Source organism: Danio aesculapii, unplaced genomic scaffold (assembly GCF_903798145.1).
Source record: "Danio aesculapii unplaced genomic scaffold, fDanAes4.1, whole genome shotgun sequence".
Taxonomy (NCBI): Eukaryota; Metazoa; Chordata; class Actinopteri; order Cypriniformes; family Danionidae; genus Danio; species Danio aesculapii.
The window spans coordinates 328-24,744 of record NW_026613849.1 but is presented as its reverse complement, the minus strand read 5'-3'; the positions used below and the strand labels follow the sequence as shown (position 1 = coordinate 24,744).

Here is a 24,417-nt window from a genome sequence, read left to right as displayed (position 1 = left end):
TTTTCTCAGAAACTCCTCATTCATTTTATTCATTATTTTTCTTTTTGGCTTAGTCCCTTTAATAATCTGTGGTCGCCACAGCGGAATGAACCGCCAATTTATCCAACACGTTTTTACGCGGCAGATGCCCTTCCAGCCGCAATCCATATCTGGGAAATATGGGGGTTTTTTAAATAAAAAAAAAAAACTCCTTTGCAGGGTAAATATCATACATAATTATATTTTGTTTATGATGCTTGTCTGTTGTCTGATTAAGAAGACTTGTATTTTGTACCAGGCCATTTACAGTTGTAATGTTTACTTTGTTCAATAAAGTTCTAAAAAAAAAAAAAATTGTAAATGTACTTCTTTGTATTTTGGAGGAAGAGGAAATGTCAAATATTTGCATCCAATTTCCCTAACTAAATTCTTATTAAAAGGTTGGAAAATATCATTTCTTTTAATAGGACCAAATTAGCATTCCTGTATAAGACACTTTCTGATAAACATATTTGTACATTTCTTGTCCACAAAATTTAACTTACCTACTTTAATATCCACAATTTTGGTGTGACAGTGGAATATACTAGGATCTCTTTTAACATATTAATTAATGGTAAGGGATCTAATTACTCATCTAATTACTTTCAAGGATCTGAAATGTAAATACTGAAAAGTTTCTTAAGGTCTTTCTGAAAGTTTAATTTCCTTCCACTAGATGGCAGTGATATAAAAGAAATAGCAGCTTTTTATATCATATATTAAACAAAAGATATTTAACTGAAGGCAGGAAGAGTGTCTTTTTAAATTTACCATTTTTGTTTTTTGCACAGCTGACATACCTGAACTTAAAAGCCACATAACACAAACATATAAAAACGGCCTCATTTAATGGAAAAAAACAACCCTAAATTATAATTCTTATTTTATAATAAAAAATATAAAGAAATAGTGGAACACACTATAGGACATGTAGCAAAAAAAGTATTTTAAACACAACAGACATACTAAGCTATCCCCACTGCTTTATGCAGTCTTATAAAGTCTATATGATTTTATAACACTAAAAGTCAGTCACTATGACTTGCTCCTGTCATCTGATCATGAATGCATCCCTTTATTACAGTTACTAAACCTTATGTTACTTTTGATATTGACAGCAACATTCATTTAGATAAGCTCAAAAAATGATGTTTTTACTGGAATAGCATTGCCATAGTTTAAATATTGTAATTATCTGACCATGTTTGTAGAGGTAAATGAGGTAACATTCAGTATGAAGTACCACTATAGGCTCAGTATTCAGACTGATGATTTTCATGCTGCACATTCTACCCTTATTATAATGAAACATGAAGTTAGTTGTCATTGTTAAGCTGACTATGTTTTTCCTTGAGGACAGATGAAACATACTATTTTACAAAACTCATGGAATGTATTGGTGACATTAAAACCTTATGACAAGAAAAAAAGACACATAAAACACAGACTACTGCTTAAACCTTTTATGTAAACCTTTTTAATCAGTGGAAAACTTAGTTGTGCTATTAGATAAAATACAATTTCCATATCTATCTATTTCTGCACCCCTGATATTCACACATCTACATCTGATCATGACTTTAGGACTGTTTTCCTATACTTCTAGCCATATAGTAGCTCTTTCATAGTCATTTCTAATGATTAACTTTTCCATGCTTGCTGTGCTTTGTCTCAACAGGAAAGTGAAACTTCAGGAATATCAAGCGGTGTTAGTAACACAAAAAAGTTGCGTTCACAATCTCCCATGACATTAAAAGAAAAGGTCTTCATTACATAACAGACACAAAGTAGATTTTAGTGCCACATTATATGTAACCTCTTATTTATGTAAAATGCACTTTAAAAAGTAGTTAAGGTTTTAATTCAAAACTGAAAAATCTGTCATCAGTCAACCGGCGACTTCCAAGTTTTTTTTTCCTACTATTGAAAGTGAATGATTACAGGTTTCCAGCTTTCTTCAAAATATCTTCTTTAGTTTTCAACACAAGACAGAAACTAATAATAGTTTGGAAACATTTGAATGTGAGTCTTTTATTTGTGAGAATTTTTCTTTTTGGTTGAACTATCCCTTTACAACTTGGAAGACTCCCTTAGTTTATTTCTAAACTAATTTCGAGAGGATCACGTGCTTATGATTGCCTGCAGCCGGCCCCGCATTATTCAATTTATGATTCACCAATCAGACAATTCCCAAGCCACTGTAAATACCCTAAGTTCCATATGACAGCCATCTTCATTTTGAAGAATCTCCCCTTCCACCCTTACTCCTCCTCCTTTCCTAGATGGGTGGCACGGTGGCCCAGTGGTTAGCACTGTTGCCTCATAGCAAGAACGTCACTGGTTCTAGTCCTTACCAAGCCAGTCGACGTTTCTGTGTGGAGTTTACACATTCTTCCCATGCTCACATGGGTTTCCCCGGGTTCCCCGATTCCTCCGACCGTCCAAAAACATGCAACTTAAGTTAATTGAGTAATCCAGATCGGCACCATAGACATGCACCTAGTAAGTAGTTATCTCTTAAGAGCGATCACTATCTGTTCTTTAGTTACTACAGCAGGGGAGTTCTCGAGATCTACCTTAGCTCAAACTCCCCTCTCGCCTTGCAAACGGGAGGGAGCCCCGGGCTCGAGGATCTTATGAGCCCAGGGCTCTCTCCCGGGACAGCATGCCAAACAAGCTTTATAATCAATCATCAGCTAAGTGTGAACTCTTGAACTGAAATATGTAGTAGAAAACCCAGGAAACATTTACAGTTTAAGAAGGCTGTTCATTTTATGGGGGCACCATTATTTTAAGTGTGTATGTCAAATGGTTGCACAGATACTGGTGGTGCCTGATGCTATTTTTATAGCAAGACAATTCTGAAAATACAATACTGGTACAATGGTAAATTTCAGTCATAATGTTTTAGTTGAAGGGCAACAAGGGAAGTGATGTACGTCTTCATTTTACTTACTCCAATATAGTGAAATCTTTTCTGAGAAACAGCATGTTTACATCCTACCACTGTGGCATTTTTTGTATCTCTGCAGTTTCTTAGTGAGTATTTCATTTGATATTTAGTTAGACTCCATAAGAAAAAAGTCAATGGCACAGCATTTGATTTAAGCTTGCTCTTAAGCACCATTGCCTGTCTGTTGAGAGAGCAGACGCCAATCTATAGCAAGTTGTATTTGTCAACAGCATCTCCCCATTCTTTTCTCTACTTATCAATTAACTTACTGCCTCCTTATGTCACTTGTCTTGTTGCCCTTCGACTGAAAATTACAGTGCTCAGCATATATAAGTAGACCCCTCACAAATCTTTCTTTTATTATTTTTAATAGGAAGATGTACACCATTATATTTGTGCATATACATTAGATTAGTCAGTACTGAAGCCAAATCTGGAGCTTATCTAACAAAATAACTAACGATAATGATTCAAAAACTAGTACACCCACATTTATATGTTATAGAAAAATGTTAAATACAAATTTAAAAACGAGGAAAAATCAAGAGAAGCAAACATTTTTGAAAAAAATTTAGTTGAAATTTTGTAGGTTGTAAATATATATATTTGCAATGTTTAGCTTGAATTTAATTGTTTTATCTTTCCATTTCTAAATATGTTTGGTGCTAAAATATTATTTTAATAAATATATCTGTGTAATAAATCTGTTTTGTTTAAATGCACCAAAATACATCACCTATATTCACTGAGAAATTAATACAAATATTCATCTTCAAAATGGTGTGTCATCAATTATGCTGAACACTGTACAACTGTACATTCTCATTTTGACATTTCAGTAAAATTATAATTAATGGATTCATCACAACAAAATCTAAATATAATCCTTTTCATTATTCATCTTGCAAAGAAGCTGAAACAAAGAAAATAAAAACATTTTGTTGAAATGTTCCAAATTAATATTATGTTGACGAATAACATTACATCACCAAACATACTTACATGGAGTAGGGGAGTAATCGCTCTGTGACTTTTCGGAGCCTTTTCCTAAATTTAAATGAAACAGTTAAACCCGGAGATACAGAGACTATACAGAAACATGCATTGTGTTAAAGGGATAGTTCGCCCAAAACTGAAAATGTCATTTATTGACCATTCACTTGTTTCAAACCTGTCTGAAAATCTTTTTAACACCAAAATATATTTTGAAGAAAGCTGGAAAACTGTAACTATTGATTGTCATATGTATTTTTCCTGCTATGGAATTCAGTGTGTACCTGTTTTCAGCTTTCTTCAAAATATCTTGTTTAGCATCCAACAGGAGAAAGAAACTCATAAAAGCTTTGGAGCCACTTGAGAGTGAGTACATATTTATTTTTGGGTCAATTATCTCTTTAAGTGTTAAATGGAACTGAGATTGTATAATATTTTTAATTTTACAGAAAATGTACCAGTATCTCGTCTCCTTTTCCACATGATGAGTGTCGTTATGATGAGAACAAACACACACATAAACACCAGCACACCAATCACTGTAGACACACTGAAGGATCCTGGGTCATATTCAGACACATCTGGAATTGGGGTGGATTAAAAAGTTTTAAAAGTTTGCTTTTCCTAAGATTTCCAACAATAAAATTCAGCAGACTTTATTGTATATAAAGGAAACAAACTATCTTGAACGTGATTCTTGTTTTGTTTTATTGATTTTCTTACCAAACATAATGTCTAGTTTGTTGTCCAGATTGAGGTGTTTCACTGTGCAGTTGTATTGATGTCCTTCACGCAGCTCGTCTTTACTGATGATCAAACTCTTCCTCATCTGGTACGTCCCGTCTCCATTGGGCAGAATCTCTCCTCCTGTGATCTGATCATCATCCACAGGTTCAGCATCTCTGAACAGGGTCAGGTTAATGTGACGTGGGTAAAAACCAGTGGCCAGACAGCTGATCTGAAGATCTTGAGAGTCTGACAGTTTCTTCTGCATGAGTCTGACTCTGGGTTTCACTACAGACAAGAATGAAAAGTAAGATTAATGACAAAAATGTTGGGTTCATTGCATCAGACATCAATTTATGATTCACAAAGCATTTAAATGCAGATATATTTTCTTTTTAGCACTGTTGCCAGAGTCATATTTCCCCCAGCTTATTCTAAAGTACATTTTATTCTCTAATTCACCTTTTCTCATGACACTGTTCTTTTCCACCTCCAGGTACCTCCTCAAAGTCTTAATGCATATAGGCTGATAAATATATTCATGCAGAAACTTTTTATTATGCCATTCTTGTTGGCTCCATGACATCCAGGGCTTTTTCACTTGGATATCATTTTTTTCTGCATTAAAGGCAAACTCTTCTGTATTTAGTTGATTGAATGCATCCCACGACTTAAGCAGACCTGGTTTATCATTGTTTAGTAATTCACATCCAACGAGTCTCTGATGAACATGTACACCTGTAAACAAATGGAGATTCAAGAGTTCACACTTAGCTGACGATTGATAATACACTTGTTTGGCATGTTGTCCCGGGAGAGAGCCCTGAGTTCATAAGATCCTCGAGCCCGGGGCTCCCTTCTGTTTGCAGGGCGAGAGGGGAGCTTAAGCTTAGGTAGATCTTGATAACCCCCCGTCTCGCCGCTGCTTATGGATTGCTATAAGGGTATGCTGCTGGTGAAATTCGTCTATGGTGCTGATTTGGTTTAGTCAGTTTTGGACTGTGGGAGGAAACCGGAGAACCCGGGGAAAACCCACGCGAGCATGGGGAGAACATGAACTCCACACAGAAATGTCAACAGGCTGGGTAAAGACCTGAACAGGAGACATTATTGCTGTGAGGCAACAGTGCTAGCCACTGGCGCCGCCATGCTATCATAGAGGGAAAAAAAAACTTTTCTCGAAGAGTGGATTCTTCGAGAAGAAGATGATGACTAACGTAAGATGCTTTGGGTATTTATACTAAGTTAGGAATCGTCTGATCGGTGAATCATACACTAGCTAGCGCGGGGCCAGCCGTGTCAATCATAAGCATGTGATCCTTTCGAAATTAGTTTATAAATAAACTTCACTAAAACAATCAGTGCGATATTTGGTGGATCAAAATATAAAAATTATTTCTTATGATTACTGTCTAGGACCTTATGGGCAGTATTTTCAACTTTATATTTTACATGTTGTAATCAATCATACACATATTCATGCTATAATACATTAATAATTGTGATCCTCGAACTAACCTGTGTGATCTGTGTGATTTAGGTGGTCCTTCAGATAAAATGCTTGATGTTTCAGATTGTTATATATGTACTGAAATACAACTCCACCGTCACTTTGCTCCTCGTCATAGTATTTTGAATCGCTGTGAGTGCGATAGACAACTTTCCACGTGGTTGAGTCATAATACGCTATTTGCACATCATCCAGCATCAGCACGACTGTAAACTCTGCAAATGGTGTCTCTCCAACTATATAAGTTGCCAAAGCCATGAGTGAGTGAGAGCCTCTGGATATACCTGAACAAAGATGTTATATTATTACGGCCACAAATTGCTTGCACCATAACAAACTTTACAGCAATTACTTTTGGTGGAACATTTTACATTAAAAAAATATTGGGTAAATTTAGAGTGAAATAAAGTTGTGGAATTACAATTAGGTATAAGTACTATAAATAAATTGGGTAGATTCAAATAATTAGATAAATTATATAAAAATCGTCACTAATTTACGGGTTTTTCCAATTTACAGTTTTTTACTGGTTTACAGGCTATTAATGACCATTTACTTTTCACTTGGATTTTTCTTTTTCCACTGTATTTATTTAACATTTACATTTCCTTTACATTAATAAAACAAAAGTGTAATAAGAAACAACACAGTATTTCAATTAAACATTTGTCAATTTTGACCACATCTTCAGTTCATTTACACTTTGTAAATGGTGTCTTGAATAAATTTAAAAAAGAACAAATTTCTGCAAACATCTAGAGAATAAATAAAATAAAAATATATATTTTTATTATTGTTGTGTAAAGAGGGCTTGCCTGATTTTGTTTTAAATTTGTCATAAGCCCTGCCCAGAGTTGACCAATGTTTTATTGCTCGACAGTGCAGATCTGATTGCACAAGCACCGAAACCAAACCAAACAATAACCTCATTGTTCAGTTAGGAGCGCATGCTGAGATTTATTATACATAGCTTATTTTTTTATAAATTGCAGACAATTATTAACATATTTTAGTATGCTTATAATAAGTTTGTTTACATGAAAAATACGTATACAGTATAATTAATTTAAACAAGGTTTAATTTTAGTATTAGTATTTTTTTTCTGGAATCTAACAGGAATTTAACAGTTTGTTAATTAAGTAATGTTAAAAAATAAGACATACTGTAACAAAGTAATTTGTAGAAACAATTGTAATGTGCAGAAATAAAAAATATATTGAAACTATGTATTCACCAAAAATACAAACCAGTGAAAACTGGAGCTGATCTTCTGCAGCAGGATTTACATTTTTTAAAATCACTGATTTATATAAATAGATAAAAAAATGTCAGCAAACTTACCTGCGTCAACGACAACCAAAAATGACAACATGTGCGCAAAAACAAGCATTTTCTCTATTAAATATTACACTTTTATAATTAGTATCTGTTAGTATTTCCAAGTGTAGCCTTTGCTTCACTTTCTCAACACGGAAGAAACTGTCAGTTCTTTTATTTACTTTAGAATTTTTTTTCTTTACACTCTAAAAGAAAAAAGGTGTGTGACAAGGTGTGGTTTAGTGTGATCTTGAAATATGACTACAACTATTTAGACAAGGCTAATGTTCCTGACTATTTTAAGTGTCCTTGTGTCAACATCAACCAACTATTTAACTTCAAAAAAGTTTTGTAGATATTTGACTCGTTAGACATCAACTTTAGTTCATAGTAACCTACAGTTCCTTAAGGGGCTTTGAATGAAACAGAACTATCATACTACATCTACCAGATATGCCCAAGTCTACATAACAGACTCAAGTAGATGCATCTTGTATGAAAGTTTTATTCAACATGATAAATTATTTTAATAAACATGTAAACAAATGTATAACACTTCATTGAAAAAATATATATAATTATACTGAACAGTTGCACATATTGTGATTTACATGGATGGCACATTATAAGTCAGGTTTGTCAACTTACAAGTTGCAAGTCAACTTACAACTTCAAATATGTTATTTCAACTAAATAAAGCAATAAAAAATATTACATTAATAAATTATTTTAGAACAAAAAACACATCAAAAACTATACTGGTAAAGTGAAAATGTGCACAAAGAAGAAAAATGAATGTATTTTCTGTAAAGGCAAGCACAAAACAAACCCATTGTCATTGTGGTTTATCCAGTCTGCTGATTGTGCAATGTGTCATAGAGAGGTCATTTGCTATTATTTACACAGTCAGATGAGTGTTTTCTTTTCTGGAATTATCAACTGAGACCTAAATAATCTACGTGGGAAATATTTGAGAGACAAGTTGCATATTAGAACACTAAATATTCCATCCATCCATGCTCATTCATCATGTCGCATCTTTCACTGAAGCTGAAAAACAAACAAACAAAAAGATAAACAGTTTCTTATTTTAAATATTCATTTTCATAATAAATCTAATCTTATGGTATTAAATATTTAGTTGTTCAAGTAAGTGCTGCAGCTAATATTTTTTTCATTACTTGTGAACATTTAAAAATCAAAAAGCACTCACACAGAGTAGAAATGTACTGAATCTGTAATCTCTGGGAACCTGAACCTAAATAAGAATGTCATAGTTTCAGTATCCCCATAGTAAAAAATAGCATCATAAAGAGCATTACTGAAACAGTAAGTACAGTAATAATAATTGCCACTGCAGGTTGGTTTGTTCAAAACAACACAGTAGAATATACTGCATCTAAAATCACATAATCTCTTGAGTAGATAATCATTTTATCAAGTATTAATGTATGTACACAGAATACACACCATTCCAAATTTACAATCAAAATGAAAAAGGAAGTGCCCATACAAAAAGTGATTTCAGTACTCAGCAAAATGATATTTGTTTTGTAAATGCAAAGTTCTTATGATGAGTTTTCTTATCAGGTTTTTATAAATGATGGAATGTTTTGTTGCTTCTTAATTAGCTTCAGATTTAATTTAGTGGAGCAGGTTGCTTTTCTCCTTACCAGTAGCTCGTCTCTTCCTCCACATGATAAATGCAGTTATAATGAGAATGAGCACACTAATGAACACCAGCACTCCGACCACTGAAGACACATTGAAGGATCCGAGGTCACATTCTGCCACATCTGAAACTGTTGGGAGAAATTAACACATTAAAGTTTAGTAGCAGACTGTATTAAAGTTATTCTATATTGTTTTTCTTTATTATGTTTTTACCAAACACAATGTCTAGTTTGTTGTCCAGATTGAGGTGTTTCACTGTGCAGTTGTATTGATGTGCTTCCCGCAGCTCTTCTTCACTGATAGTCAAACTCTTCCTCATCTGGTACGTCCCGTCTCCATTGGGCAGAATCTCTCCTCCTGTGATCTGATCATCATCCACAGCCTCTGCATCTCTGAACAGGGTCAGGTTAATGTGACGTGGGTAAAAACCAGTGGCCAGACAGCTGATCTGAAGACTTTGAGAATCTGACCGTTTCTTCTGCATGAGTCTGACTCTGGGTTTCACTACAGAGAATGAAGATAAAATAATATTAATCACACCAAGCCACACTGCTAGTGTGTAAAAATCATGTCCTTTCACTCACCTTTTCTCATCACATTGTTCTTTTTACTTTGCAGGTAACCCTGTAAAATCTTTATGCAAATAGGATGATATACATTCGTATATAAAAACTTCATATGAAGGAATTGTAAATGGTCCCATATCATCCAAGGCAATTCAATCTGGAAAGTATTTTTCTCCACGTTGAAAATGAACTCCTCTTTGTTTTGCTGATCAAAAGCATCCCATGTCTGGAGTAAACCTGGTTTGTCATCGTTAATCAATTCGCATCCAGCAAGCCTCTGATGAACATGTACACCTTTAAAATGATTAAAGCATTAGTCCAAAACACTTATTAGTCTTCAATCATTTTTTAAAACATGACTTTCACTACAGTCCAACCTTATTTTATTATACAATAAATGACTATAGTTTCCAATTGTTGCAACAACAATGAAACATCAATGCCATATCTTTAATTAAATGATTATGCATAATTAAAGGCACAGCTAGAGGGCATTACTGATTGTGAAATCATTAATACATCCTACTGTACTTCTGTAGAAATAATGTTCATAGATGAGCTAAAGTACTCAAACTTATTTTCATGGTAGTATGAAGCAGATTAAAGCTGAGATCCTTCAAAGCGAATGAGACCAATGAAGCAATTGGATGGATGAAAGAGTGACACAACCCGGCAAAAAATAATGATAATAATAATAATAATAAACCGGTAAATCTTTTATTATGCCACATTTGAATGGTTCTACTTCTTTGGTCATGATCATATGGTGAAGATTTAATCATACTAAACAGGGTTCTATGTGGTTATAATGCTGCTCTGTGCAGTCTAATAAAACACATATAAAGCCCCTGTTTTCTAGGATGTTTGCCATGTCAACACAGAACATGATCTACTGTATATCACTAGTTAAAATTGCTATTTTCTATACATTTGAACATTCTTAGAAACATTTAGAATCATTTAAGTCAGCAAAATATAAAACTGTTCTAGAAAAAAAATCGTACATACTGTGCCTTTAATAATGCAAACTTTATTCCACTTGTTTCAGACATGTTTAATTTTCTTTCTTCAGTTGAGCACAAAGAAATAGCCTGCTGATTTTTTTCCTTGTGTCAATGGCTGATCCAGCATTCTTCATAATATCTGCTGTTTTTTATCAGAAGAAAGAAACTCAAACAGGTTTAGAAATAAACGGTGAGAACTTTTTAGTTTTGGAACTCGTTAATTATCCATTAGTAAAGGTATAAGGGGCGACTTACTTACCGTCAGTGTGATTTAGGTGCTCCTTAAGATAAAATGCTCGATCTTTCATGTCGTTGAACATGTCACGAAATATAACAGCAGCATCACTACTCTCTTCACCATCGCGTGTTGAATCATTGTGAAGGCGATGGACAGCCTGTCGTGTGATCGAGTCGTAGTACATCACTTGCAGATCATCCAGCATCACTACAGCACTGAACTCTGGGAATGGTGTGTGTCCGATTATATATGTAGCGAAAGCCATCAGCGAGTGAGAACCTTTAAAAACATGAGCAGATGTGTCAAAGCGGATATAAGATATTTTGCAGTAAAGAACGTTTCCCGCATTCTCAGCATCTGCCTCTCAGATATGCAACGCTAGCTTGCATATTGCTACTTTCACTTTCGTAATGTTATTTATAGAACTGCAAAATGAAAGGTTATTGAACATCTTGCAGCACATCTCGTCATACTTTCATGAAACGTACGGCTACAACGCACAGTTTGCTAAGTTTGTACTAAGAATAATACTACAATAGGCTGCTGCACGCCTAAAGGTTATACTGACAAGAACAGCTGGACTCTGGCATACCTGCTTTTACAGCTGTCAAGCATGGCAGTAGATAAACATAAACAAGCATCGTGTTATAGTAGAGTGTGTCTTCTCGAGTTTATTCGAATACTTGAGTTTCTAATCTGCAGTCTTCAGAAACGCCTGTGTGGACTTTCCCCGACGACCCCCGGAGGCGTGTTACAGTATCTCTGAATTTAAAGGGACAGTTCACCAAAAATGAATATTCTCAATCGCCTACCTCAGCGGTCACCAATCTCGTTCCTGGAGGTCCGGTGCCCTGCGGGGTTTAGCTCCAACTTGCCTCAACAAAACTGCCTGGGTGTTTCAAGTTCTGTATACTTAGTTAGACCTTGATTGGCTCATTCAGGTGTGTTTGATTAAGTTTGGAGCTAAAATCTGCAGGACACCGGGCCTCCAGGAACAAGTTTGGTGATCCCTGATCTAGTCCACCTACACTTGACACGAAACTGTGAGTAAATAGTGAGCACATTTTCATTTCTTGGAAGAACTATCCTCTTAAATGTATAGCTCAAAAATACTTGAAAGAATTTAAGATCTCACCACGCATTTACTCACATGATGGTTTATTTTTTCCAACTATGGCAGTAAATGGGTGGTAAGAGCTGTTTGACTCCTGACAATCTTCTAAATATTTCCCTGTGGTCAGCAGAATAAAGATTTATTTATAAATGTTGCCGTAATACGAGGTTGAGTAAATGATGACACAGTGGAACTATGTGGCATGGGATCAAACACTGAGACCTGTGCAACAAACCTTTATTTTTTTCCCCTCGTGCAGTCTTTGTAGTTGTCTCACTATATAGTCTATTAATTTTTAACAATTGTTCCAAAGACCGTTTATGACTGTATTTCAAAGCCTTGTTTATTTTACTCTTGAGACATATTTTTTTCTGGTTTTGCAGGTAAGGTCTTATACATGCAGTTTTATTTTGGTTTTACACTGCCAATAAATGTACAGTATGAATTGTCATGCAAAAATAGAATAATAAAAGTGAAAAAGGATCAATCACATGCACATATGTACGCACATGTGTGTACACACACACACACACACACACACACACACAACTCTAATATGAACATTTATTTTTATGTATTTATTTCCTCAAACTTGTTTTATTTTATGCATCTCATTTGAACTCCACTTTTTAATCACAGAGTCTATATTGCGAGCTGGAGTGTTCTTGTGTAATTTATAATGAAAGGCTCTCTAATTTTAAATGATAGGCTATAAATGTACATATAAATTATGTTATCTATGACAATGCAGTAGTGATTGTGTTGAATATTATTTATTGCAATTGCTAGAATCATTTGAAAGTTAGAAATTATGTTTAACAGGCAATAGTTTACAGGCTATTCACTTGATCATGTTTAAACTAAAGTGTTTACTTTTTCTCCAATTTGGTGAGCAGCTCCATAAAGTCTCCTGTTAAAAATGTTCAGACATGTTCACAATCTGACTTGTTGACTAGTTGCTGAACTAATAACTCAAACTCCAGAAAGAGTCAGATTTCCTAAACAGGACAAATTAGTACAAGTGTGCAGCCCCATAAACGCATTGACAAGAGAGGGAAGTTTTATTTGTAATCACAAATTAAGTCAAAAACAAGTAGAACCAATGATGATAGGTGAATGTAATCTACTATCAACAAATGTACAAAGGGGTTTAAAACAGGCTTTTTAGGGGGCATTAAATAATTAAGCAAACACCTGAAAACTGAATACAACAACCGTGTTACTTGTGTAACATGATTTAATAGTAATACTTTACACCCATACATTTTGAGTCATAAAGGAAAAGACAGACGTATGTGCAATAGGGTCAGCTGCCAAAATCACTTCCAATCATGTTTTGAATCTTGTTCAAAGATAAATGTGGGGTAAAAACACATAAAAGTGGTCATGTACAGTGTGAGTACCATGAATTTGATTAGAATAGTACGAGTATAAATGCACACAGCAGGTTTTTGTAACTGCACATACTTTATAGGCATAGGGTGCACATAAGCATTTTAATTATAATTTTTGTAATATATTTGCAATAATCAGTTTATCCACAAGGTGGCAGCAATGCCTGGGGTTGGTGATTCATAGGGTATAACTGCATAAATTCGGTCTTTTCCCAAAATGGCAAACTTCATGTTTTTTTTTTTGGCCTTGTGGCCTAAAATTGCACATCCTTATAAGTCCCTAGGGTGTCCTATCCGATACTGTCTTCAGGGAACCCGTCATATATGCATACTGTAAAACCCAACAATCAGCTTTATCAAATGAAATGAGTGTAGTTAACTCAATTTACTGAACATTAATTCTACTCATTTGAAAAGAGTTTTGAACTCAGTGTTAAAGGTAATGATTTAATTAAATACCTAGTGTTTTAACTTAAATAGTTTGTTGTACTCTGTTTCCTCAAATGGTTTGAGTTACCTCAACTTTTTGGGTTTTACAGTGTATATACAGTTGAAGTGAGAATAATTATCCCCCTGAATTATTAGCCCCCCGGTTTATTTTTTCCCCAATTTCTGTTTAAAGGAGAGAAGATTTTTTTTTTTCAGCACATTTGGAAACATAATAGTTTGAATAACTCATTGCTAATAACTGAAATATTTTATCTTTGCCATGATGACAGTAAATGATATTTTACTAGATATTTTTCAAGACACTTCTATACAGCTTAAAGTGACAATTTAAAGGCTTAACTGGGTTAATTAGGTTAACTAGGCAGGTTAGGAAAGTTATTGTAAAAAATGTAAAAAGCTAAAATAAAGCAATTAAGATTTTCTCCAGAAGAAAAAATATTATCAGACATACTGTGAAAATTTCCTTGCTCTGTTAAACATCATTTAAGAAATATTTAAAAAAGAAAAAAGCAGGGTAATAATTCTGACTTCAACTGTATATCCTAAAAAGTTATTGATTAAATTTATAATAAATATTTTGTTCCGGTCCCTAAGATGAACTATTACAAAGCAGAAATATTTATTTGGGTGACACAAACAAAACAAATGGTACAGTACCACAGGGGTATCCCTAACATTCATAACCTCACAACAGTGTCAAAAATGTCTAGCCATGACACGTCAAGACAAAAAAGCAAAACTCACAAAAGTACAGTTTTACGATGTCAAGTGTTTATCCAGTATGTATTAGTTGCTTACATTCCAAGCAGCTTGCTTGCTTCACAGGGATATGAAATCTCTTGTGCACTCGTAAATTGCAAAGCCACCTAAAACTCTTTTTACAAAGAGAACACAAATAGTGTCTTTTGTCTGCATGGCCTTTCAGGTGAATCTCTAAGTGTGACGTCAAAATAAAGTTTTTCCTGCTGCTGCCTGTTTGGCTCTTGACTGCAGTGCTGAGGTCTCTCCTGCTCCTGCCTGTTGATTGATTGATTTTATTTGACAATTCTAAAAATATATACAAACAAGTCCAGTTAGACCAATTAATACATTATTTCAAAAACTGTCGAGGATAAAGTACACAAAAAAGCCACAGGCTTATTTCCATTGTGGTCCTCAATATTCTTAAAACATGAACAAGCAAATCATAAATGGAGTGCAAACATCATTAGCTCAGCAACTCAGCACAACAAAATCCTCAACTTCAACTGTAAAACAACCACTTTTTAATTTCCCTTTTAAAAACACGTTAATGTGAAACTCAATTTGTGGGCAAAACATTCCAAGCAGCAGAGCTAGTACACACAAAAAAAGAATTTCTACCTGATTCACTCTTAAATCTATATGGGTAAATATCCCTGCTACGCGCTCTTGTAGAATGACAATGTACCTCACTAACTAAAACATAATAATTAAGAAAATGTTTTGGGACCATTTTCTTTAAAATCTTAAAAACCATCACTAATTTTAAAAAATTAACCCTATTCTCAACTTTTAAAAAATTACTTTGACTATAATGTTCATTATTTAAACGTGTCAGTGGAGGTACTTTCATAATAATTCTACACAACTTATTTTGGGCCGTCTGCAATTTATTTTTCATTTTTTTTAGAACTACCGCTGTACCAAAAAGCTTCAGCATAGTCTAAGTATGGCTCCACTAATGCACTTGCTAAAATTTTTAAAGTTTGGGCATCTAGGAGCTCTGCCTGTCTTGCTAAAAACTTAATTTTTGAACACATTTTTGAATGGACTATAACAGCCATCTTTTCACCTGTCAAATTATTATATAAAAAGTAACCCAAATATTTCACTTCCTGTTTTGGAGTAATAATTTGATCCCCTACTTTTATCTCTGACCCGACACATTTTCTTAGTTTTGCAGCTGAACCAAATAAAATAAATTCAGTTTTACCCAAATGTAAGGACAATTTATTAAGGCAAAACCATTCAGAAACTTCCTCAATTTGTTTATTCATTTCGTTTTCAATAAATTCCCTCCTCTCATGAGACACAATTATTGCTGCATCATCCGCATATAACAAAAGCTTATTTGAACAAGCCATTTTCAAATCATTAATGTATATTAAAAAAAGCAACGGACCTAAAACACTGCCTTGTGGAACCCCATAAGCAATGGGCGAATAATCTGATAACACTCCATTTAAATCTACTAATTGACTTCTGTTTTCAAGGTAAGATTTTATCCATTTACAGGCTATATTACCAAAACCCATTGCTTTTACTTTTAAAAGCAATATCCTGTGGTCAACTGTATCAAACGCTTTCTGTAGGTCTAACAAAACCATCCCACTTAACTTCCCTTTATCCATATCTCTTTATATAATCAGTTAAATATAAATAATTAATTATTAATTAAATATCAGTTAAATATAAAGAATTTTCTCCATCACTTTAGACAAAGAAGTCACAATTGATACTGGCCTATAATTATTAACATAAAATCTACCACCTTTCTTAAAAAGAGGAATCACTCTTGCTTGTTTTAGCTCCTCCGGAACTTTACCTTGACAAATATAAAGATTAATAATATGTGTAACCATTGGAGAGATAAATTTCGCAGAGTCTTTGAGGAACTGCACTGGAATATTATCTAACCAGGTTGCTCTACTATTTTTTTAGTGTTTTTAATTTCTTAAATATATTCCCCTCATCTACTTTATTAAACAAAACTTCCTAAATTAAAACCACACTTGGCATAATACTCTATAACTAATTTATCATTAAAAATACCATTTTGTACTGGGAGCTTTTTAACAAATTTCTCTGCCACAGTTATAAAAAAATCTATTAAAATAATTAGCAACCTTTAACTGATCCGACATCAATTTTCCATCCAGTATAAAGTTAATTTTTGAACAATTAGTTTTAGACTTTTTTGGGGCCCTAAATCATTTAATAATCTCCATAATTTTTGCGATTCTTGCTTAGTTTCTTTTATCTTATCCTCAAAATTCCTTTTAGCTTTTTTTACCTCATTTTTACTTCATTCCTTTTCTTTTTAAATTGCTCATAATAAAATAAATTGTTACTATTTTTTTGTTAAACATTTTAAAAACTATCATTATGCTCCTTAATTGCTTTTATAATACTATCCTTTATCTAAGGTTCAGTCCTTTGCTTGATTCTTAATTTTTTAAAACGTGCAACTTTATCCAAAACTTTTTAAAACATTGTCTTGAACCTAGCCCAGGCCCTATCTACATCATCACACTGCAAGATCTTAGACCAGTCAGCCTTGCTAAGTTCAGTCATTAAAACCTGTGGACTATATTTTTTGAGAGATATCAGTTTCTCTGTATTGACAGCATATACAATACAATGATCCCTGCTCCCAGCATCTATAACACCACTTCTCCAAATTTTAGAATTATCAGAAACCAATACAACATCAATGTTTGGTTCCTGCCTGCAGTGCTGAGGTCTCTCCTGCTGTTGCCTGTTTGGAGTCTGACTGCAGTGCTGAGGTCTCTCCTGCTGCTGCCTGTTTGGAGTCTGACGGCCATACTGAGGTCTCACCTGATGGTACTCAATTGTTCTCAGTTTCTTGTTCCTGTGTGGTCGTAAATGTCATGTTTAATCCGAGGAAATCGGTTACCAGAAAAAAAAACAAAAATATGGTAAACTGCTTCACCTTAAACAAATAGCCTACATGTGTGTAAGAGATACTGTCAGCCCTATCCAAAAGATAGTAGCAAAGTCTCGTTAAAAAATAATAAAGCACAAGAAGAGCAGACTATCTCTGAAAAGTGAGTCATGAATCATAAAGCGACACAAATATTATCAATATTTCATCATGTTTATAAATGTGTGTATATATATATATATATATATATATATATATATATATATATATATATATATATATATATATATATATATATATATATATATATATATATATATATATATATATTTATCCATAATCAATTTTGAGTAAGTACATAAAAAGCTCATAATAATTTCTTCCTTAACTTCATTCACAATAGACTTCTAAAGAAAGACAGAACCACATAGAGAAATCCAAAATTATTATAACACATCTGTGCATTATTAATAATTGCATCTCTCTCTCTCTCTCTCTCTTTCTCTTTCTTTCTCTCTCTCTCTCTCTCTCTCTCTCTCTCTCTCTCTCTCTCTCTCTCTCTCTCTCTCTCTCTCTCTCTCTCTCTCTCTCTCTCTCACACACACACACACATAATATAAAATAGTAGCTTAATATTGTTGAGAGACAATGTAAGAATACAGAAGCAAATAAGTATGCAATTTCCAACACAATTTTATTTTATATGATATGTTTATTCGTGGGACATCAGCACATGTTTATTATTGGCACTGGTCAGCTTTTTCTCCAGATTTGTTGCTTTCTTTTCAGACAGCTTGCTCTGGTAACAGATTTCACATGGATATGACATCTCTGGTTGAATGTTTATTTGCAAAGCCATTTAAACCTCACACAAAGAACACAAATATGGCATCTCATCCATATAACTTTTCAGGTGTATGTTTAAGTGTGAAGGCAAAATTATTTCTTATTCTGATCCCAATTAAATGACCTTTGACCAGAATGAATGTGCATATGATTTATGAAGTAGATTTTTTATTTTTTATTTTTGCAAACATCTTAATTAGCATGTGGTATTTATTAAATAATAATTAATAAATAATAAAATATACAAGTAGAATTGCAGTAGTGTTCAAATAATTGAATTAAAATTATCCTTATTAAAGATAAAATCTTTTTTGTTGTTGTTGCAAATGTTTTAATTTATGATAGCTGCAGATAAAGGTATTTCAGGTGAAATCTGAGAGCTCCCTTATCCTCCATAGACAGCAAGGTTTACGACTCAGTAATTCATGTTTCTGTTAGTCTTATTTTTGTTTTATGTGCGCACAAAAGTGTTGTCATAGCTTGATTAATTAAATAGTGCAGAGAATTGTGAAGTATTAATCAAATTAAATAGACCTGGTGTGTCTGTATCCGATGAACATGCTTATTTAAATGAAAAGAAAGTGATATGTTTACAGTGTTATTAGTTTTTTAAAAATAGTAAAAAAAAATCCAGTTCTATTTTATTACATGGCCATGTTATGCATTCTTCATACAATCAGCCATTATAATGATTTTCAGGGCAACATTTTAGCAATTGTGTCTGTGCAGGAAAGTACCAACATTTATCCATCCCATGAGATTTTATTTTTAAAGATAGACTAGGGATTGTTGTAGCACTAATTAAATTGTAAGACCATTGCACAAATCAGTATCACAATATACCTCCTGAGGTATAGCAGAATTTGTCTATATGAAAATCTAAAGAATTATTATCATATTATAGGCAGTCTTGAATAGCATTATTGAAGTATAACAGTACATTGTCATTATCTTCAAAACATAACGTATTTTTATGCTTTTATTCAGTTTAGGGTCTTAAAATACAAATGTCATTTTTTGTATTATAAAACTTTTTATATTTATGAAGCGTTTGAGAAAATATAAAGGGTGACTAATTTGATCATTTTTTCAGTTTTATTTCATTTTTGCTGAACTGTAAGATAAAAGTGTGACATTGCAAAAATGAAGAAAAACAGCTCTACAAAGCATACATGAAAGTGATCAATCTTCATTGTTGGACACTTAAAAGTTATTTATTTCTTATATGAAATTATGAATAGTTTTGTTCTCCATCTTGGATATTTTCAATAAATAGTGGTGTAGCACCAGCAATAAAAATTTAATAGTGGTTCCAAAAAAGTGAATTCCGAGGTGCCGGTCATGGGCTTCATCTTGAATGGGGGAATTGGTGATTTAAAATCACTATATGTCACAACAGAGGACATTCTCGTTTTTTAGAAACAAAAAGACATCTGTGTTTTTTAGTAACAAAATGGATTAAGTTCCACTGTTTTTAGAAATGTATGGATGAAAAAAAATTAGGTTACACTTAATTTTGATGGTGCGTTTGTTACGTTGCATCAACATGTCAACTAATTCTCGTTAGATAATAAGTAGACTTTATGTTGGGGTTAAGGTTAGTGTAAGAATGTACTTCTAAAGTTTCTTATAGTCGGTTAAATGTCTGTTGAAGGAGCAGTATCAACAGATATTAAGCAGACAGTCTACTAATACTCAAATCGACCATCAAAATAAAGTGTTGGCAAAATTTTTTGGCATTTACTAAAATAGCACTTTGGCCTGAGGAATTTATTAGCCATTTTTAAGATTTTCTTTTAAATTTTTTTAAAGTTGTAATTTAATCAACTACCCTTGAGATGATCACACCACAGGACAGTTTTAGAATTGTCTCAAAACTGTAAAAAAATAAATAAATCTACGTCAATAGCCGAGTGGTTAAGTGTGCCGACATATAGCACCACAGTTCGATAGCCTCCTGAGTTCGATTCCTGGCTCGAGGTCCTTTGCTGATCCTTCCCCTCTCTCTGTTCCCAACTATTTCCAGTCAATTCTCTGCACTATTCTATCCATTAAAGGTTAAAAAAATGATTTAAAAAATGTAACTGTAAAAAATATCTATATATATATATGAGTAGAAATTTGTAAGAGTTTACTTGTAAGAGTAATTATTTAGGTGACGCGGTGGCGCAGTGGGTAGCACGATTACCTCACAGCAAGAAGGTCGCTGGTTCGAGTCTTGGCTGCATGGGTCAGTTGGCATTTCTGTGTGGAGTTTGCATGTTCTCCCCGTGTTCATGTCGATTTCTTCCGAGTGGTCCGATTTACCCCACAAGTCCAAAGACATGTGGTATAGATGAACTTGGTGAGCTAAAATTGACCGTATGTGTGTTAATGAGTATGGATGTTTCCCAGTGATGGGTTGCAGCTGGAAATGCATCCGCTGCTTAAAACATATGTTGGATAAATGGGTGGTTCATTTTGCTGTGGCGACCCTAGATTAATAAAGGGACTAAGCCGAAAATGAATGAATGTATGAGTAATTATTTAATGAGCCTGAGACAGTCACATTATATAACAGTTTTGAGATTTGGCTCAAAACTGTAAAAGAAAATTAATAAAGCAGGATTTATAACAAGAGGTCCATTGTATAACAAATAAATGTTACATTTTAAATGATGACAATAATTATATTCTAATTCAAATTCTAATTAAATTCTATTTTTTCATGTGCGATAGTGAAAATGCAACATCGCGTCAAACAACCCATTTATTTATTTAACTTATTTAATAAATGCATTGTTTTCTCTGATGTGAACAGCAGGAGGACCGCTGTTCTGCAGTGATGTTGAGTGTGTGTGTCCTGAGCAGCGCGGGTGTGGCGGCAGGTTCCTCCCACCTGTTGTGCAGCGGTGATGAGAGCAGCTCCTCCTGGGAGACACGCAAGACACACACTGTACTCCTGACAACAACAGCCTCTCATATATTTACTGGAAATATCGTTTTAATCAGCGTCACATAAAGAGGCATATCTAAAATTGTACAATGACTGCGAATCATGAGCGAAAGCGTCGAAAAGGAAGGTCAACGGAAAGTTAACGGTAAGAAATTTAAAGCTGTTTTAAAAAATCTGTTTGTAACGTTAACGTTAGGCCTCCGTGTACTGTTTTTATGCATGACTCAGAGCTTCCGTCGTGTGCTGACGGTTCTTTTTACCGTGTTCTGTAATTCTCTGTTTTAGATGAATTAATAAATAACGACAGTTTTGATCCCCTGGAAGATGCAGCTTCAAACTGGAGTTGTTATAAACTGATTATTGATCCGGGTTTGACCAGCGGAAGTCAGAAAGTGTACCGCTATGATGGACATCACTTCAGTGAACCGGTGAGTACATCTGAGTTCAGGGAGATCAAAGATATGTTTCTAATATTCATATGAATGTAATAACATTTTTAGTTATTAGGCTAAATGACCTAAAAGTTAAAGCTCCAATGAAAATGAACCAAATGGTTTTACAAATAATAATAATAATAATAATAATAATAATAATAATAATAATAATAATATAATTCAACAAATTGTTAAATGTTACTCATTGTTAAACCATTGTATTTGTAGCAAAACTTTGCTGTACAAAATGGTTATTGTATATTAATGGTATTCAGTCTGCCAAAAAAAAATTTTACTAGACTTTTATTGTAATATAACCATGGTTCATTTTCATAAGGGAATTTAGTTTGTGTTCTGAATTGTGCAAATAATGCTTAAACTCATGTCTATTAGCATCCTGAATGTTTTCCGGTGGATGTTGTACGAGATCCAAGAATTACTCGTTTTTGGACAAAATTCAAAACCGCAGATCTCCCAGTCCCCAAATTTAAGGTTAGTACTGGTTATATAACATCAATTAAATGCATAAAGAATAATGGTGTGCTAAATATATAAATTTGTGTTATGTGTTATACATCAATACATCTTATAACACATAACACAAATTTAAATATGAATAAAGTAGGTTATTTTTTAATTTCCAGGTTCACTTTAAAAATAAAATTTGTTAAATACAATTGTTTTATTAATTTACTATTTATTATAACAATATAATATACCCTATACATATACTGAAGTTTTCCAAAATATTTTAGAAACATTGTTGTGATATAAATATAGTAACATTGTGTTTGGGATAAAAGTATAGCGTGCACAAAATTTGATTATTCATACTGTAAAATGTAATTATATTTTATTCTGTAGCTCTCTGAGATGCCAAACAAGTAATTTAACAACATACAATGTTCAAGTTTATTTTTTTATTTATAAGTTGTTTTCCTATGTATTAGAAGTACAAAATAGTGTCAGTATCCCTCTTTTTTAGGTTGATGAGTATTACGTCGGAGCACCTAAGGAGTTGACATTTGCAAGGCTTAATGACAACGTTAGAGATGGATTTCTATCTGAAATGTGTAAACGCTTTGGAGAGATTCAAGATTTGAAAGTCTTTTATAATCCAAAGAACAAAAAACATTTAGGACTAGCAAAGGTTGTCTTTGAATCTGTAAAAGCAGCAAACAATGCAGTAAATAATCTCCACAAAACTTCTGTGATGGGAAACAACATTCATGTGGAGCTTGACCCCAAAGGTAAATACATTTCCACCTCTTAATCAGTTTTTGTTTTTCATAGCACTTTATGGAAATCCTCCAAATAAAAGCTTTCATAAACATATCTATCCAATCCTTTGCAATTTACACTTTTACTGTGTTTGCATTCACTGCTTGATTACTAACCATCATTGACTGGTTTTAGGTTTGAAGATGAATCGATACTTCCAGATGATTGTTAATGGTTTATATACACCTTTTACTCTTCCTGTTGAAGAAGAGGCATGGGGGCCTCGGTCGCCATCTTCCATCACAGACTCCTTAATTGTGAGTAGAAAACTAAATACTAGACATTTTCTGATGTTAGTATAGTAATCATGTTCATAGTTCCTGGAACTATGAAAGTACATGTTTTTTGGCGTGGTCGAATGGCAGGAACTTGGATTGAATATAGTTGTGATAATGATTATCATGTGAAGTCCGTTTTGTGTCAGCTAAATTAGCTCTTATTTCATAGAAGTGTCTTATTCAGCACAGTAGAAATTACAGGGGTGTAATATATGAAAAACTATTACAAGGCATTCACATACAGAACGCTGAAGTTAGTGTGGGGATCTTTTCTCAGCCCCAATGATATGTACATTTAGTTCTCAGGGAACTGAGCCTGGGGCTAGTTGCTATAATTGGGTTCCTGTAAACACCCAGTGCAAAAGCCCCTAATTTCACCTAAAAGCAGGACTCTTATGTATAACATTAAATCAGACATGCAAGAATTAGAGATCCACACAAAGAATACAGGTTGTAATAAAGTCTTTTACGCTTTTTTCAGGAGTGTGAATCACTGAAGAAACTGTCATACACATTATCCTCCTCATCCTCAATATGTAATGGCTCCCCTTCTCTGGATTGTTCTACTCCTTTATCCATGGATACTGCCTACTCCAGCATGCATCAGGACACTCCCAGTAGCTTCTGGCAAACGCCTCAATACCAAGATACTCCTCGCACCCCTTCTGTGACCCACAGTATACCAGGCACACCATCTCAATGTGAGAGGACTCCAAATGAATCTACACTGATAAACACTGGCCCCACTGTCCCTTTTATTCAACAATCCACCCTGAACATCTCACATTTTCAGCCTGGTCAAGCAGCTTTAAATAAACCTAGCACTATTCAACATGCAGTGCAAAACTTTTGGATGCTAGGTGGGACTCCCTCTCAAAACGGCAGCTTCTCAAATAGGCAGAGACCCCCAGGTGGCAATTCTCATCCTAGTAATCATGTTCGTGGAGGACATCGGGTCAGACCTCTCGAGAGCAAGTACCAAAATGCATACAACCGGAGGCCACAACACCGCCACTATATACACAGACCTGTATAT

At 33.9% G+C, this 24,417-nt stretch overlaps 2 protein-coding genes across 2 annotated transcripts; one reads left to right on the top strand and one right to left on the bottom strand.

The window, feature by feature from the left end:
• Positions 1-1,475: 1,475 nt before the first annotated feature.
• On the bottom strand, positions 1,476-11,695 carry LOC130220467 (uncharacterized). The gene is made up of 13 exons (XM_056452745.1): positions 11,596-11,695; positions 11,025-11,282; positions 9,780-10,055; positions 9,409-9,699; positions 9,195-9,323; positions 8,679-8,779; positions 7,546-7,597; positions 6,212-6,487; positions 5,156-5,431; positions 4,691-4,981; positions 4,426-4,548; positions 3,977-4,021; positions 1,476-3,887 (listed from the first exon to the last, which is right to left on the bottom strand). The coding sequence occupies exons 1-13, from the start codon at positions 11,642-11,644 to the stop codon at positions 3,868-3,870; spliced, it is 2,187 nt and encodes a 728-aa protein (XP_056308720.1). The 5' UTR covers positions 11,645-11,695; the 3' UTR covers positions 1,476-3,867.
• A 9,795-nt stretch (positions 11,696-21,490) lies between these two features.
• On the top strand, positions 21,491-24,082 carry LOC130220465 (histone-lysine N-methyltransferase SETD1B-A-like; the record flags this gene model as incomplete). The annotated part of the gene is made up of 6 exons (XM_056452744.1): positions 21,491-21,533; positions 21,674-21,816; positions 22,216-22,314; positions 22,808-23,072; positions 23,239-23,360; positions 23,863-24,082. Coding segments are annotated over exons 1-6 (892 nt in total), but the record flags the coding sequence as incomplete, so codon positions are not given.
• Between the last annotated feature and the right edge of the window lie 335 nt (positions 24,083-24,417).

Bases quoted from the DNA above. Each gene is read 5' to 3' on its own strand.
- LOC130220467 (XM_056452745.1), bottom strand. From the start codon at position 11,644: ATGCTTGTTTATGTTTATCTACTGCCATGCTTGACAGCTGTAAAAGCA. The intron at 4,549-4,690 runs GTAAGAAAATCA...CCCCAATTCCAG, and splicing joins CAAACTAGACATTATGTTTG to ATGTGTCTGAATATGACCCA. The intron at 3,888-3,976 runs GTAAGTATGTTT...TCTTTGTTTCAG, and splicing joins CGATTACTCCCCTACTCCAT to CTTCTTTGCAAGATGAATAA.